Below are 18504 nucleotides of genomic sequence, written 5' to 3'. Positions count from 1 at the left end.
GGGATAGTTTGGATCTTTTGAAGTGGGTTGTATAGATGGTGGTGCACGCTCCCAGTTTGGAGAAGCAGGCAGGAGTTCGGCATGGAAGCTGAGCAATGTACTACTGTAGCAAAATGTATTTTAGCCACCTGAACAACTCAATATCCGTTCAAGTGTGCGTTATATTCAGAATATTTTCACTGCTTTACCGTGCTGTCATAAGCCCTGTTTCCAATGAGCAGTTCAGTTCAGTTCGCTTTTTTTTCCATTTCCACTGTGAAAAGTTGTGGATGGTACCGTACTAAAAGGTGGAGCTGTGAACACTGCAGTCTGATTGGTCAGTAGAGGACGGTCACTCTGCTCAGGGCTGAGTTGTGGCTGGTTTTGAGGCTCATGTAACCACTGTTCATACTGTGGAGAGTTTTCTTAGTAAACTGTAACTGCAGCAGCTGGAGTCGGAGAAACAATAACTTCATTCACTGGGTCGACTGCCGGCGACTTTTAAGGTGGAACGTTAACTTGTAATGTTCCTCAATGCTGTGACCATCACTTCAGTTTTTATATCACATACACTTTTGATAACGAGTGCATCTTTAAGCATAATATATAAAAATTTCGACCAAGTTATGTGAGCTGCGTACATCCCAATCCTCACTTGTAGAAAAAAAAGCATTGTGGAGCATCGTTCCTGTGGGCTCTGGCAACACTAAACACCTGAGCTTGCCTGAGAAGGACTAAATGCACAAATCTGCTATTTTTAAATATCCCATGCAGAGGGACTCTCACTGCAGCCTGATTTATTTTGTTCTGAAAATGTCGGCGTGCATCCTCGTTCTGTGGACGATAAACGAGGCGCAGACTTATATCTGTGTCGACGGTGATGAGGAAATACAATGAGTGCTGGACGGAGCAGCATGAAAGAGTACTGTTTGCAGTGGAAACGCTAGGGTCTAGGTACCATGTCTGAAGGTGGTCCCAAAGGTACCATACTGAAAGTGTTTGGTGGAAACCGGGTTATATATAGATACCGTAATGGCTTCAATTCCCTGCCACAAAGGGCTGTCTGACGCAAAAGGTAAAGCAGTATAAATGCTGTCAATACAGCGTGTTTTTCAGGTGGCTAAAATACATTTTGCTGCAGCCCCCATCCACAGCAGTACATTGCTTAGCTTCAGTGCCGGCACTCCTGCTGCTTCTCCAAACTGGGGGCGTACTGACAGACATCTGCTGTGTGTAATACGCTGACTATGGATAAGTACCTCATACAAGCCTACTTCAAAAGATCCAAACTTTTCCTTTAAGTCATACTAAGGACTAAGAGACAGGAATATTTCGGCCTGTGCTGCTTTGATTTTGACTATTCTTTATTTTAATGCGTCTTTTGTGAAATACAAAATCCCTGCTGTGCTCCTTTAAGTCAAGCTTGTCATAACGATCTCAGCGAGGACGTCTGCACACAAAAGACAAATTATAAGTTTGTCCAACATTACCGAAAAGGAGATCGTTACCTCAACTTTTTCCATGTTTTTTACCCAACGACAACCTCTTGCAGCTTTAGAAATCTGAACAAGAAAACACACACACGGCCCAGGCTCGCTAATCACAGTTCTTGTGGTCTCTGCTGCCTCAGTGGAGCTACAGTTTTTGGGAGCAGAGCTACAGAGTCTCCACGACACCCTGACAGAGGAGCACAGATCCATCCTCAGAGATCTGGACTTGATTACTTGGCAACTTGCACTGATGATGGGCAAAAGCGGTCCAAAATGTTGCTTCTATTTAAAGATATCATCTGAGGAATTTCATCTTTATATGGTTATGTTGTAGTGGAAAAACATTCAGTCAGGAGAATCGAAATGAGTGACTCTGGGAATATTTCTATGCACGATCAAGTCCAGTGTTGTTTAGCTCTTGTGTTTCAATGTAATCCTTAAATATGTGGAGCAAAGAGCTACCTGATGGCTTCTAAAGCAGCTCTGTTTTAAGCACTTTGAGTCGACACTTTATCTCCCCGAGCAGCTTAAGTTGTGAAACCTGCAAAAATCCAGAACGGAGTCCATATTGGAAAAACACATCTGTGGCAGAGTTTCTGATGCGGCTGCCAGATAGACACCTGAAATAGACATTACCGAAATCAAACAGGAACGTGCTGCACTGCTATATTAAGGCATTTTCATCTCTTAACATGTCCAACCTCAAAACCTCAATACTCAGCAGTAACGGCACATTGTGCAACAGTAAAGCACAGTCTGGAGTGCTATCAAACCTGTCGGGGGAGTGTTTTCTTTCCCGAGCATGTTTATTTTCACTCGTGAAGTCCTTTTGTGGCTCTCGTTACTTACTGAGTTAAAAGCCGTAGATTTTAAATCATAAAAAGAAGTTCTGTTTTGGCCCCTCGTCCAGCTCTCCTCGCCTGCAGTCTGTCAGAGCGCACTGGCAGTTTTGTGAATTTATTTTCTCATAATTAGTTTGGTAACAGCATATGCTCACCAGACGCACTCCCCACTCTGCATGTGTATGCGTGTTCGGAGATGTTTAGATAGCGGCGATGTGGCAGAGATAACTGGTAGAACCTGATATTCCCCAATAGCTTTGCCTTAAAAAAAAAAAAAAAAAACCACAACACCCAGCTCTCTCTCAGTGCAGCCTGCCTCCACTCAGTGTATCTTGATTTATGTAATTGTAGACTGAGACATCTGTCAAAGGCATTGCATTTTAGAGAGCCAGGGCCTATCTCTGAAAATGTCATTATGCTGTGTGCCAAGAAAACATTCGGACTTTGTACCAAGGTATTTTGAGAGGGACAGAAACCGCAGAAGGAGTTTGGTTGTGTAAACGTCGTGTTGTGACTTGTGAACCGGCGGAGGGCTGGGCCCCGGTGCTGTGCTGTTCAGAAATAGTCGCGCGCGAGTTGTGTTGCTCCGTGGGTTTTTTCTCGCTTGCGGGGGCCTCGCGGCGAGCAGCTTGAGCTGAGCGCAGGCCGAGCCGAGCCGAGTGCAGTCTGAACATCCTGAACTCTGGCAGGGCACAGGCACGCAGCAAAATGAGGCCACATTTACGGTCTTGATTGGGGTCGTGCTGGTTCCTGACCTTCTTAGACTCCAGCCAGGGAGGGAAAGAGTGAGCAGGAGTTAAAACAACAAAAAATCTCTGATTGTGTGACCTCCACCATTAATAGCCCTCTCTTGAGAGAAGCTCCCTCGCTTGAGTACACAAAACACATCCAGAAATATGCATGTCTGCCGTGGCACTTTTTACATCTACTACTTTAGCTGCACTCTGTGAACTACAGAATGTAATGATACGCCAAGTGCTCCCATGAAGGATTGTTTCGTGCTGTCTCACACATGCCAATATCCAAGCATTTGCACAATACTCTGAATTGCATTTTTGGAAAACCTGTTTCAGCGATCAGTGCTGCCATGAGGAAGCTACTCATCTTCACTAAAAGACAAAACTTCATCCTGTAGGGGCGTAGAAATTAGAGATTGCCCTTCAAGTGGAGCACACTGGTTCAAGCCCTCATGTCTGCAGGCACCCGCACTGCTGAGGTGTCCTTGAGCAGGACACTGAACCCCCCGCCAGCTGCAGTAGCTCCCCTCTGACCTCTGACCTCCCCGCAGAGGAGGGAGGCAGACTAACAGAGAATTCCCTACGGGGACCAGTAAAGTGTCACATTATCCTGCTCCCCTCTTCGAGTCTCCACTACAGTCTGCCGCTTGTCTGCCCCCACAGAAGCCGCCGCCGCTGCTGGGGCCACCGGGGGAGCTGCTTGGGGAGCCACCGGAGGGCCAAACGCTGCTTGCCAGAAGACCAAGGAGCACGATGTGGTGCAGCGGCAGCGGGTGGTGGACCTCTGGAAGGACGGCAAGTCCGAGGGGGCCATCGGGCAGGAGCTGAGGATGCCTAAGTCGACGGTGCACAGCATCATCGTCAAGTACCGGCTCAGCAACACGGTGGAGAACCTGCCGCGCAACGGGCGACCAAAGAAACCCTGAGGAGAGGAGCGGAAACACAAGAGGACATTTTGGATAAAACGTCCAGGAATGTAACAAAAATGGAGAGTGAAACAGAGAAGCTGGAAAGGAAAAAGTCCAGAAAGGACAAAGCACTTTGATACTGTGGGAATGTGAGGAATATAAAGGGAGAAGTAAAGCTCACTGGATCGAATAGGGACTGGAGGCAGAAAAGGGAGAGGACATGAGAAGTGAAAAGACGTGGCGGCACTTGAAAGAAAACAAGCAATCAACTGCAGAGAGAGGGAGAGGAGGAGGAGGAGGAGGAGGAGGAGGAGGAGAGGTCCAAAGTAAGAAGGGAGAGAGGTGAAAAGCTGGCGCTGAGATCAAGCACTAATGATGCGTGGGGGGGGGGGTGAAGGGGGGGGTGCGATGACCTGTCTGGAACAAACAAAATCCTCGAGTAAAGAGAAAAGGCGCTACTGAAATAAAGCCCAAAAATCTGACTTTGAGGGGAAAGATGTCTGGACCGAGGGAGGACGGAAAAAAAGACGGTATGTTAATGTAATCACAGGTTTTCAGGAATTCAGATATGAGGGCCGAAATGGAGAAAAATGCAACAAAGGAGGATTTTTTTTTTCCTCTAAAAGCTCAGACAGATTTCTTCTTTTTCTGTTTCTCCCTGTGCGCCGAAAAAGATTTCCCCCCAGATCAATTCCTCATCCGCCGGCTGACTGAACAAGCCTGTCCCCTCGCTCTGACCCTGTACTCCCTCATTCCTCCGCAGCCCTCCACTCCTCCATCTCTCTCTGTCTCAGCCTCACACACACGTTTATATACTGTATATCTATACACTGTGGACCTCACACACAACCTGAAAACCTGCAAAGAACTTAATTTATCTGCTCAGCACAGGCAGATGAAATCCAAACCCGAAATAGAAAGGGATGAACTCAGATAATCTTGCAAAAAAAGGAAAGAAAGCGAAGGGAAAAAAAGAGTTTTCTAAGTTTAAAGCACTTCTTCCCATGGACTCTTTTGCCCCAGCATTCCTGAGTCCAACCAAGCATAGAAGCAAGAACCATAGATACAAAAAAAAAAAACCTCTGCCTTTGTGCAACAATCAGTAGCAACTGTGCTCTGACCCAATTGAGATATGTACTGTATTACAAAGCATATTTACTATTGCACCTTTTAACGGGGGGGGGGGGGTCACTTAAAGGGGAATATCACTCCACTGAACTCACAGTTTCCTGTTTTTAAGCCTCATTGCAGCAAAAAAAAAAAACCCTCTGTATTTACGAGCAGCTCTTCCCCAAAGCTAAAGACTGTAATCTGTCACTGAAAGAAAGAGGGGAGCCTTCGCTTTGAAGCCCGGGGAGACGCTTTCGTTCCTCGAGCTTCTTTATTGTGACAGCGTGATGGATTCCACGCTGGAAAATGTCCCCTGATCCCCGAGAAAATAAAACACTCTGGACTGTGTCATCGTTTTTCCAGCTCGGTGTGTGTGCAGTAGAGCTGTACATCAGTGTGACATCCCAGACTAAAGAGCAGGGCAAACTCCTCTGCCTCGATTCAGCGAGGACGGAGGAGTCCGAACTTTTCCAGGATGTGTGAGTGTTTTTAAGCTAAAATCGAGTGGTATTTCCCTTTAAAGACCAGAGAAGTGTGGCAGTGGTGCGGCCTGCAATGAAGACTGTACTGTGTGTGTGAAGGCTGAGGAATGTGTGTGTACGTGTTTTTGTGCATGGTCGCTCAGCTATTTCTATCAGAACTAGGTATCCTTTAAAATGTTCAGTACTGGTGCCAATATACCTGAGTTTCTTTACCAATTCCAAACCATACCTTTTTAGGATGCTACTTTTAAGAATGTACTATATATTTTTTCACAAATGAGCTAAACTCAAATATTTAAGTTTCAACACTAATCAGCAGGATAGCATTGTCTCACATTCAACTTGGGTGGTGTGCACTTACCAGAAATGGCGACCACAGCATTTGACCGCTACTTCTTACACTAAATGTCAAATTGCAACTGGTCAGAGCGTTACTGCCAACATTTGACCATCATTGTTGCCCACCAAAATGTCTGCCAACTTGTTTGCCACTTCTACAACTTTGGGTGGCCCCTACCTTTCTGCTACATTGCCAAGATGGTGAACACTAAGGGGGAGAGTTGTCCATAGGGGTGTGACGATCCATCGATCTGGATCGGTATGTCAATTCCGTGATCAACTATCCATTGTCACTGATACAAAGTGAAAACTTCGATCCATATTGTCATCTTTAGGGTATGCTCTTATTTTGAAAGTCTGTGTCACTGTCACACAGCGGCAGGCAGATGGCAATCAGCCAAGAAAAAGACGATGAGGATAGCGTTATTTACTCGGGAATAAATCAGCACTGTGGAAGTATTTTCGATTTCAGAAAAAGATACAGGTCAACACACTAGAGCCTTGACGGCGCCACTGGCCACGCACATGTGAGTTGTCGACGGTGACAACGTGTGTGTCGGCTTCGTCGAGTGTACCAAGTGCAGCGCGATGCTGGTACGTGACAGCAAAAAGACAGGGACCTCGACACTTAAGAGGCACATGACGAAGGTTTGCCATGGAAAGAAAGACGAGAGTCAGCCTTCAATGTCCACGTTTGTATCCTTAAAAAAAAATGTCGGGTTTAAACCAGGCTCAGGCTCGTAATTACAGTTAAAGGGACGGGCCAGGCTCGGACAGAACATGCATGGGCTTGGGTGGGACCGGGCTGGATTTTTTGGGCCCAATCTAAGCTCTACAACACACAAAGCACATGGCGTATGTGAACAATGCAGTTACGAGATAAAACACAACGTAACGTTACCTGCCAGGATGAACGTCTTACTCCACTAACTTCTCGCTACAGCAACATAAGCTGCTCTGTTTCATGGCTGTTTGGAGAAATTTGCCTTCAGGACTTTAAGTTTTAGGCAAAATGAAAACATTTCTTCCAGAAAGGCTTCTCTGTCAGAAAGTCCTAAAGCTATCGGGAAATATCGTATCGTTGTCCAAAGAATCGATATGATACGTTATCGTGATGAAGCTGGTGATTTACACCCCTAGATGTCCAGGGTTCCACACTGAACTTTTTGACCATTTTGAGTACAGCATCCAGTACTCATAGCACACTGCACCCTACTCTATCTCTAATTGGCTAGTTCTTCTTGCCTTCATTGGTCGGGCTGATAAGGTTAGGCATGTTGAGTGGTTCAGGGTAGGATGACAATATTAGGGTAAGCTAAGGTTTATGGCTTCGTCTTCGTCATACTAGGAATGTCTGATTCTGCTTAGTAATGAACCATGTGCTTCTGTTTGGGGGTGTATATACCCTACTTTTCGTAGAATCAGCCCTTCAGAACAATGCAAATTTGTTTTCGGGATACTGGGCTGTTGAACAAATGGCCTTTCCATCCACTGCAACATTATTTGGACTACTGGGGCTTTGGAATTATTAGCCCTGGGAACGTAAGCATGGCAGCGCATACAGTGTGTTTATCAGAGCTTCTTTACTGAAAACAGCGCGGTACCCCAAAAACAGATGCACATTGCTCCGAAGGGCTGTTTCCCAAGAAAAATAGACACACATTCTCCCAAACAGAAGCAAGTGGCTAATTGTTATTCAGAATGACGTTTTGGATATTTTTATGGCATCCTATTTTTCCTCTGCTATTCTTACCCTAACCCTAACCAATCTCACTCCTAAATACTGAAACCTAACCAACCCAACCAATGAAAGCAACGAGTACTAGCTAATCAGAGGCGCAAAGTCCAATGACGTTATTCTGGATAATAATTAGCCATGTGCTCTGAAAAAAAAGCCATCTGGAGCAATATGCCTTTCTTTTGGGGATACTGAACAAATGGACAAATGGGCTTTTGGTCCATCGGTCCATTTTTCGGACTATTGGGGCTTTGGAATTATGAGCAATCAGAACAATGTCCCCCTGTGCGCTACCTGCTCAGCACCTAAAAAAAATTAGCGACTAGTTGGTGAATATAGTGGAGCATGTAGCAGCTAAAGAGCCAGGTATTTCCTTCAGTGAGTGGTGGAGACCAAAACTGAGCTAAAATGCAAGAATATTACTCTTAGACTCAATAGGTGGAGCAAATGAAAGACGTTGCTTTGTGTAAGCTGGACGCGATAGAATATCAATGTGCTGCCCTCAAGTGCTCAGAAAATCAGTTAATACAGGTTTAAATCAGGAAATATCTGATAAAAGGATAGGCTACCAAGATGAAGAGTCCAGCCAACTTTAAAGGTTTGAGTATTTCACATCATGAGTCGTGATACCCGGTCTCAAAAGAAAACATAACACACATCTGTGCACACACACACAGAGGATCATGGATATGCAGGCAAATTAGTTGTTTTTTTTTCACAGTGAGATCTGTGATTGATGACTTTACCCCCAAACTCTTGAAACACATAGATTTGTGAAAATCTTTTCAAGTCTCAGTTGGACAGACTCATAATTCTAAAATCAAACTTGTGCTTTCTGAGCTCCGGAACGGTTGACAGTTCAGAGGCAGGAGGTTGTTCCTGATGAAAGCTTTTGGCATAGCTGCAGACACGCAAAGCTTTTCAGCAAGCAAAAACACTGCGTTTCCTGCCAAGATGGCAGCGTTCTCTTCTATCAGATAGTAGGCAGGACCTACAGGGGAGAGACACGATGGCCAGGAATGTTTTTTATTGCCTTTTTGGACTTTAGATGCTCCATCCAGTGCAGTCCAAGAGTTTAATGCATAGTAGATGAATAAAATGGGTAAAGTTTTAGGAATTCCTAGATATATGTCCATGTGTGGGCTGTTGGAGTTCTCGTATTTTTCCTGTAGCTACAATTATCACTGCCAACCTAACTTTGGACAAGAAAATGTTCATTTGTCTAGCACTGTCTGCTGCTACTGTGAAGCTCCAGACAGGCTGCAGAGAGAAGTTTGGATGGACAGACGTGAAGTATTGCAGTGTGGATTTGGCATTGCAGAGGGAATCCATCCATTGCAGAGGGAATCCATTATCTGGCGTAATGCATGTGTCTCATTGAATTCCTTCCCCTGTTTTATCTTCACAGCTCCTTTACCTTATATGCCATTTTTTTGTTGAGCCTGAGTCAGACTGGATTTTTGTGCGGCTGACACTGATATTGTTGTTTTTGATGTGAAATTGCAGTCAGCACTAACCTAGGGGACAAATGTTTCATGTGACTGCACTACAATAAAAGCCATCTTTTCGCTAGTGGAACTTTTTTAATGTGAAGCAGCAGAGTTAAGAAATGTTAGATAACAGTTATGAGAGCGAACAGTTAACAGCAAAGCTGATATCAATGCAGTGAAATTAAAAACAGTCACACTGGATTACGCACTGAATCATTTTCTGTGAATCTCTCTTGTGTAGGTAGGTAATTTAAAGCAATGGCGGACCCCGCCACTGACAGTGAAAATTATCTGTTTGTCACTAGAGAGGTGTTCTCACTTTCTTCTACTGAAGGGTGCAATATCTGTGAACTCCCCTGAAAATCTGAGCTTCAAAGTACATCAGACAAGCGAGGTTATGTACGTCACTAATACACCTGAAACCTAAAACCCAGGGCGGGCCGACAGTACAGAGTAGAGTTAGCATCAGCACAGAGAAAGCTTTGACGGCAAACATGGCAGAGTGTAAAATTTTTGGATGTAAACGGGACCAACGCAAGCACACTGTGACACTGTAGCAGATATTATTGTATGTTTTCCAATGCTGTATCAGCCACTGCCAGTTTGCCTACAAGCTAGCAAACAACTGAAAGATGCTAACTATGCTAACCATTCTGATATGTCAGCTAGTTGCAAATTTTGGTGCATAACAGACTTATTGTCTGAGTCAGGGTCTGACCGGTAACTAACCGATTAATTTTTAAGAAAAAAATGCAAAATTAAAGCTTTTTCTTTTAGTCTGGCACTTCTTCGACTCAGTGAGCCTTGGGGACGCATTTCAAAGCACTATCCATTTGGAGGTGGTGAAATTTAAATTTCTTGTGATGTAAATGTCTTGCCTTCAGTTTTATTGTCTGGGCGACAGACAGCTGGCTAGCTAACATGCAGAAATATAGTGTCGACTGTCCCTTCAGTCTCCACTGGTTAGCTAATGTTAGCCTTGGCCGCTCTGCACGGCGCACCTACCACGTCTAATGGGAGCTAGCATGTGGCGCCATTCATTTGAGATTACTTCTGGGAATGGTGTCCCAGTGGCGGGACGGCATTGCTGCAGAAACATGGTGGCCGCCCTCCAGCCTCCCCCCAGGTAGCCGCAAAACCCCGTTAGCATTCACTTCGTTTACATGACATTAGGGAAAATAGATTTATTGTGTTAGTCCGACTACAGCCAGACTTTTAAAATACATGTAAACAGTCTGACTGGAATCATACCAAATCTGATTTCCCAAAACTTGGACTAACACCCAGATTATGCGACTGTGAGTCGAACTACTCCTGAATGTATAGCCTACAGTCAATCAGACCCAAACTGGCTGAGGCGTTCGGTGCATGCTCCTCAGTGTTCGCCCCGGGTTTTGACCATGAAGTCGAAAGCATTAAATGTGTAACAAAAGAAGAAGCCGGTAACAACATGGCGAAATCTACATCCAGAGATGTGCAACTTTTTGGAATGACGAAATGTTAATAAATGTTTAAATTTGTCCACCACAGTACCAGTTTGCTGATAGCTAACCGTAGCTAATTTGTTTGTCGATTGTTTGGTCTGTGATGTACCGGGTCACCTGGAAAAAGGTCCATTACTAAGAGGCTGAAAGGGGGCATATCGCCACCTATCGTAGCAAAGTCGGACGTACTTCGGTCAATAAATTGCCACTGTGCTTGTATACAGGGACAAGAACAGCATTCCAATTGAATAGCCTAGTCGAGCTATAACCGTAGCTCGACTTTACCGTGCATGTAAACACACGGTGCTTACACAACTAACAGTGATAGTTAGCGATGCTAAATTAAGCCGCTTGCTCATTCAAGCGACCTGTAGGGAAACCTGCAGGTGGGCATTGTGTTTCCACAGCAATTCTGTTAGGTTAGGATGGCGTTACTAGCGGTAATCACCAACTTAGCGGCAGCGCTAGGTGCTAGCTAACTCCCAACAGACCCAGGTGGTGTGCAGTGCAGCAAACTGAAGAGCAGCAAAATTAACCGATAGACCGACGTGTAACATTCTTGACAATTAACCAATTACTTTTAAACATCATATTAATCACAACAGAGTATTTTTAACACTTTAAAAGGTATCTTAAATTATAACTAACAATTTCAAAACTGAGAAAAATATGTTGTCATATACAAACTTAAACATTTGGATCCTTTTAATTAATTTTTTTTCTTTATTTTTATAACAATTATAAGCTGTTATGTACCAAGCAGGACGTTTTCGAAAAACATACTTTTCAGCGCTCTCTGTTGGACAAAGTATGTAATCACATCTTTGGCATTTTTGTTTTGCGACTTAACAGTCACTCACTATTTTTTTGTCCTCTCCTCTTCCAGATCACTCGGCTGTTTTTTTCCATCTCATTGTCTCCTTTTTCCATGTCTCAATCTTCTGCTCCTGCATCTTTGTTTCTCTCTGCACCCGTAATTCCTCTTGCTCTTTCACCCAGTCTTTACCTCCATTTGTTTTGCTCCTTATCAGATTTTGTCTGCCCCAAACACACACATTCTCACACACACACACTGACTCTCTTCTTTCTCTCTATCCCCTCTTTTGGCCTCCGCTGGCGCAATGCCACAACTTTTCCCATAAGCGGTCCCCCCTCTGCTTCTAGACACACACAGTTACGGCCCCCCCAAAACGTCTTCAGCTCAATACGGTCCTTATCGCATCTTTGATCTGCACGGGGGTGTTATGACAGTTTATCTTTCCCTGTGGCGCGAGTGAGAGAAGTGCGCTGTTAGTCTATTCCTGGCTTTGTTTTGAAAGGAGTGCTAAACTCGCCGTTCCACTCCCCGAGCAGATTCATGATAGCGCACAAATGTGGGAAGCTCAGATCCCCGAGCTGGCCAGCTGTGCAGTCGTGTAGAAAGAAGTTAATTTTCATGCATGTGTGCGTTCGTGTGTCTGTGACCTCATGTGCCTGTGTGTGTGCTGAGTGTGTGAGTGAATGTGTGTGTGTACTCATTGCCGGCCTCACTCTCTCCAGGCTCACAGTTATGCATTCTGGGGTTTTATCATTATTGTAAACATGATACTGTATATGTAATATCATATATTGATGTACTGTATTATGCAAGTTTGCTCATTAAAAAGATTATCAAAGTATGATCGAGTAACCCTGGATGCAGGTTGTTGGCTTATTCTGTTCTATCGTAGATAAACACGACTAAAACCAAAGCCAAATGTTCCGTAAACTTTGCTTTATGTTGCAGAAGAGGACAGTACGCCTTCTTGTCCCCTTTGTCAGCTCATCTGCAAAACATTTTGTGGAGAGAATACAACAAAATCAGTTGTCATTTGGCAGTACGCACTGCACGGCTAATGGTTTTCAGTTTTTATTGTTTGTCGCCAAAAAACACCCATATTTTTAAAAGGAGCTGATTTTCTCCTGGAGTCCGTCCAGTAATAGAGAGAAAATATGCACCAAGAACAAATTGTTGTGTTTGCTCAACAAGTTGTACTTTCAGCCTAATTTTTCACCCATTATTTTAATATTCAAAGGAAACACAATTACCCAGATTTGGGTGGAAAAAATGAGAATGTAGAGAACGACTAACACTTAAAACCTCCGTAATGGTCTGATTTACTATAATTACACAATTGCGTGGTATGATTAATTTATCCTAAAGTCCCCATGAAATGAAAAATACATTTACTCAGTTTTAATCCTGTGTCCCGGTGTTAATTCAACATTTATTTCTTTTTATAGACCATATTTTTACATCAAAATCCTTGTCTTTGCAGCTTCAGTAAAACGGTTTCAAATGTTTGATGACTCATTCTTCACTCTGGGGTGTTTACAAAAGTTCATTCAATCAAGTAAGACTGTGGGCGGCGAGCTAATAGGCTTGGCCGGTATCTGTTTTTCATACTTTCATACCTTCCTGACATCTCACTACGGTATACAAAATACACAACAAAACCAAACAAAAGAATGTAAAAGCCGAGCTGCTGATGACAGAAGTCACTGTCACCGAGTGTTTCTAATATACATCAGCCCACTTAGACCAGCCTTGCTGGGTTTAAATACTTAAGGCCCCGAAAACACAGAAAGCACCTTAGCAGCAGGAGGTGGCTTTTTGTAATTCGATGAGAATGAAGCTTTTGCCCACGGTATTTGCGTTGTGACGCACCTCGCATTGCTGCGCTTTAAGCCTAGTTCACATTACAAGATTTTCACCCCAATTTTGACGTCGCAGAGGATCTTGACAGCCACCTTGGGTCGGAGGTGGGTCGGCAGATAGTCTGCCACGACGAGTCCTAATGTGTGAACAAGCCTACGAGCAAGTTGCCCCCTCGTCTGGGACTGGATATCTGGCATGCTAGAAAACTGGAGAAGTCTGACATGACTGACAAAGAGCATCAGCCAATGAGAGACGGGATACGTCCCACGTCAGCACGCAGGAGGATGGAAGAAATGTGAGGAGGACAAGCCGGCAAGCAACAACAACAATGGCGGCGTCCACAGGGTCACGGGGAGCGCGTTGTGTTTGGACCCAGGCCCTGGAGGCAGATCTGATTCAACACTGGGAAGAATATCCATGTTGACAAGTAAAGTGTAGCACCCAGCTTTGGGTCTGGGGCGGTCTGGAGGGGGTACTGGCGGTGTTGCGGGTTGGCCTGTGCTCCTGCGCGCCGGGGTCCAGGGTGCTGGGTGGGGTTCGTCGTCCATGCATGCTGGTGGTGTGCCTCGTCCTTCTGCTGGGGGTCGGTCTGCTGCGGGCGGTGCGACCCAGGTCGGGACCGTTGCGGGGGCCTGACGCTGCAGTTGCTTAGGGGGCGGGGTCCGGTGGGGGCCCGTTGGGGGCCTGTTGGGTTTCCTTGGGGCCCACCTGGCCCGCTGTCCATGGGCTTTGGGGGCCTCGCGGCGCCGGGGTCTGGTTGGCACCACCTTCTAGCCCCACTCATCCATCCCTCCGGCCTTCGGGCCGGGCCTACACTGGCCTGGCCTCCTAAACCACATTCAGTTCACCTATCACACATTCCACAGTTTTAACACACCACATACATTCACTCTTCGAGGTGCAGACCACTGATGGATTGGGGGGCTTCTCGTTGGGGCAGGCTATGGGACAGTGGTGTCCTGTAGCCCTCCATGCTGCCCCCCAACCCATCCTTATCTGTTCTCCAATTTTAAAGCACCACACACACCTACATCTTGAGGGACAGATGGGAACAGGTTACAGGTGCCTTATGGCTGTACAGGCTGCAGAACAGCAGTGTGCTGTAGCCATCAGCCTTGCCCCCACCTGTCTCCTATGTCCCTCAATTTTAATGCATCACATCACATTTATGGGCACTCACGGTGTAGGGTTAATGTTTCTCCGTCAGGGATCGGAGAATCATAGTAAGAGGGGGGGTGGTGGGTCAACACACACTGTAGATACTCATGGTATGGCTCGTGGGGTCTGGGCGCTCCTGCAGCCTTGGGGTGCCTTACCGCCCGCCTTCCCCCGCGGGTCTGGGACATTGGCCCTGGACCCTGGTGATGGTTTTCATAAACAGGGTTCAAATACACGCATGCATGTTTGATACTTCAGCTCCGTGAAGCATCGCAAAGAATCGATGGGATCACTCAAAAGGGGCTCAGTTGCTTCTCAAACCTACCACACTGCGCTGGCAACTCTTCTCCACAATCGGGCTTTCCTCCACCACCAGGACTCTCACATTTCTGGTGTTCAGTATAGACTTCTCTTTTTTTTTGTTTGTTTGTTTTTTTTCTTTCTTTATTATACATTTAGGTGTTTATTTTTGGTAATCTGCATGGAGCACAACAACCTCAAGGCCACAATACATACATCAGCTACAATGCCTGTTCTGCCTGTTTTTTGTTTGCTTGTTTGTTTGTTTGTTTGTTTGTTTGTTTTTTCTCCTTCTTCTCCGCATGCACTGTCGCTATATAACTCAGACCTTAAGCACCTGTCCCTCAATCCCCCCTGCGTGTCCCTTACTTTCCCCTTGACACACTATGGTGTATCACGGCCCTCTCTGGCTCATATTAGGAAGTTTTTCCAATAAAGGCTGATAGGCTAGTCTCCCGGGAGGGTGGGTGACGGTCACAACCACGCACAGTATGGGTATAAAATACTTGACTGCAAGATTAACAGTGCATCAATCTTCATAAAAAGCTTACACCCTTTTGTGGCGCTAAGCTACGAAGACTAATGCAGACAGGTGGGGGGGGGGGGGGGGGGGGGGGGGGAGTAAAGTGTAGCACCGGGGAACTTCCTAATATCCTGTTTTGTTCACGCGTGACAAAGCGTAGTTTGGTGATGTCGTCAATCTTGTGGTGTGCACACACAGGTTGTAACGCAGTTGGCGAGACTCCCGATGACAGAAACACACGTCACCAGGTATGAACACTCAAAAGATTACGATAGTCTCCGCGACTCAAGACTGGTCGGCCAGTCATGTAACGCGAACTCACTTTTAAGTGCTTGGCGTTTTTTCTGGAGCACTTTGAACTCCTTGAGTTGACAAAACTTCAACTCAGAGTGGAATAACGCCCCTAGTCATCTCTTTTCCCATTGTCCAATCAGAAGATTTGAGAGGCGGGCCTTCTGTGGTGGTCACAACAACACGTTTACAGATGGTAAACAATGGAGGAGAAACTAGTGGTAGCGGATGCTGGATACCCAGAGCTATATGGCCCGATGATAGACAGCAGGTTGTCAAACTGCCCCTAGTCGTCCTAAAATATGCCAGCCATCATGTAGGAGAAGCCCCTGGACCAACTGGTGGTACTCTCCATGACGTACCCTCATTTTTAGGGTCTCATGTACCCACACAGATCTCCGTTTCCCTGTGACCAGCAAACTATTTGCTGACAGCCTCTCACCCTCAACCAGAGCTACAGCAAGTACCCTCTGCCTCAACATTTTAGGAGCTAGCAACTGATTCTCGGGGGGGAAAACGGTAGAATGATTACACAGGAAGGTTAGATTAAGGACGTTACAGGGTGGTTGTCTGGCAACAATAAAAAGGCACAGCAAGCGTTTTTTTCACTAGTGTCATTTAAGTTGAAAACAAAGGCAGTGCTGTGCGCCACGCGTTTTGCAACCTGTAAAACTCTTTCTGTGTGATCAGGGCCTTAAGGCATTGTTCTTGCTGGAGGATCTGATGACACTTAGTAACACCTCAGTGGGCTGAACGGAGAGGATGTGTTGAATGAAATCATGTGGCCAATAAACTGCCATTGTGGTTGGACGAAGTCATTTCAAGATAAATAAGTTATATAGTAGATTTAAATTACATTTTTGTTTTTCTCTAGTCCTGTAACGTTATCCCCACCACCCGCAGTCGCAAGCACAAGTATAAATGCTCCAGGGCGTAGACCACATGTGTAGGCTACGGCGTAGGCTCTGCATCGAGCTGACGCACAAGTATAAATCCAGCTTAACTGTACACTAGTAAGTACTTTGGTCGCGTCTCCATTGCACAAAATGTTTCCTCATTTGTGACACCTCACAAAGGCATCAACACTGAAAAGACTTTGTGGACAAAGGTGACCTAATACGCAGTGTGTGTGTACGAAAAAACTAAATTTATAAAAGTACCCATGTCTGTGTGGACGAGGCCTGAGAGTGAGCCTGTCAGGAATGCCCGAAAGTTGTTTAACCACAGTTTTGAACCAGTATCTAAATTTGTGTATTTGCATTTGTGCGTCCCTGTGTGAGTACGAACAGTTTCTGTTTTGGGTCTGCGAGAGGAAACATGTAGAACAAAGACACGTTACATGTTGAACTGACTGAACTCTCCTCTGTCCCCGCAGTCCTGAACGGGCCTCCCATGTCTGTAAAGAAGGAGCGGGAAGCAGAGCTGCTAGTCAACCGGCGGGAGCAGCGCAGCGGAGAGGTCATCTGTATCGACGACTAGACTACACACATACACACCGAAACACACGCACGCACACACACACACACACACACACACACACACACACACACACACACATTCAAACCCATCTGCTGCAAAGATATCCCCAATCTCTCTCCAAGAAAATGAACCACACATCCAGTATTAAAATGAATTGACTGACTTTTCGGGCGTACTTACTGACCCGCTAGTGATTGTAGTTGCTTCATTCACACACGAAAACTTTGCTGACTGGTACTCCCTGAAAAACTACAATCACACACACATGCAGTACATGAACACACGCACATGTGCACTTACTGTCCACGGACACACGCACACACACCTGCAGCACACACAGTCCATATTGTCTCATAACTTCTTGTGACCTTTTCTTGTCTGCCTCAAACCATGATACTCCTCATAAGCAGGCCTCTTCACACAGGCCTCCTCCTCCTCCTCCTCCTCCTCTTGGGATGCTTCTAACCTCATCTACACACACAAGTAACACACACACACACACACACACGTACACACACAACGCACCTCAATTCTAGAAACCTTTAGATCTCTCAATAGACCATGTAACTTTCCTCCTCCTCCTCCTCCCCTTCGACAGGAAGCTGCATGTGAAACTAAAATAATTTCTACCGCCGCACTCCATCCCCTGAAGCATGCTCTAATCACAATAATGCTGTCTCGTGGAAAGGAAAAAAAATGGTGTCAAGCTGTGCCTACAGTTGTTTTAATACTGTTTCTAATTCTCCCAGGAGAGGCTGAACCTATGGTTACTCAGTCCGAGCAGCTCCAAGCACAGCTCCATCCTTTTTTTGTTTTTTGCTTTTTTGTTTAAAGGTACATACTCGGATAGAAATGCAGCTAGATGATATGATATGATAATTATGTTCAGGACTTGTTCGACCACATTAAAGGGATAGTTCAGATTTGTGGGGTTGAATGAGGCACTTATCCATAGTCAGTGTATTACATACAGTAGATGTTAGTGGACACGCCCCCAGTTTGGAGAAGCAGGCTGAAGTCCGACACAGAAGCTAAGCAATGTACTGCTGTGGTGGGGTCAGCAATAAAATGTATTTTAACCACCTAAAAAAGTCCCACCTAAAACAATATCAGTTCAAGTGTATAGTGTTTTGAGAGTATTTTCACTGCTTCACCTTCCTGTCAGACAGCAGTTTACAACGGGGAACTGAAACTTTTACATCGCTTTCTTGAGAGCCAGACTCCATTGAGAAAAACAATTTAACATTGCTGAACACAGGAGCTGCTGGTCTACCACTGCCTTGATCAGTTTTTTTGTTTGTGTGTTATTGTGTGACTTACAAAGTCTCGAAACAACGCAAACTAACTACCTGATTGATTCAGTGATAGACCAACAGCTCCTGTGTTCAGCGAGCTAAAATTACTGTTTTTCTCAATGGAGTCTGGTGGCTCTGACGAGAACATAGATATGGACCTAAAGCTATTAACGGCTTCCCCA

The 18504-nt window shown here is 45.4% G+C and overlaps 1 protein-coding gene across 10 annotated transcripts in view; it reads left to right on the top strand.

Moving 5' to 3' along the window:
* chd3 (chromodomain helicase DNA binding protein 3) overlaps window positions 1-17115 on the top strand; it is a 69194-nt gene extending 52079 nt beyond the window's left edge. For 4 of the 10 annotated variants that reach the window (XM_078164339.1, XM_033609996.2, XM_078164341.1 and 1 more), the window contains one exon: window positions 3712-4102. In XM_078164339.1, coding sequence (XP_078020465.1) covers window positions 3712-3974 — 263 coding nt within the window. In that variant the 3' untranslated portion in view covers window positions 3975-4102. Of the gene's footprint in view, window positions 1-3711; window positions 4103-16923 lie in introns of those variants that run through there. The other 6 variants (XM_078164343.1, XM_078164340.1, XM_078164342.1 and 3 more) reach the window with 3 other exon arrangements.
* Window positions 17116-18504: the final 1389 nt, after the last annotated feature.

The sequence above is a fragment of the Epinephelus lanceolatus genome, chromosome 22, assembly GCF_041903045.1.
Source record: "Epinephelus lanceolatus isolate andai-2023 chromosome 22, ASM4190304v1, whole genome shotgun sequence".
Taxonomy (NCBI): domain Eukaryota; kingdom Metazoa; phylum Chordata; class Actinopteri; order Perciformes; family Serranidae; genus Epinephelus; species Epinephelus lanceolatus.
This window is presented reverse-complemented; position numbering and strand designations above follow the sequence as displayed.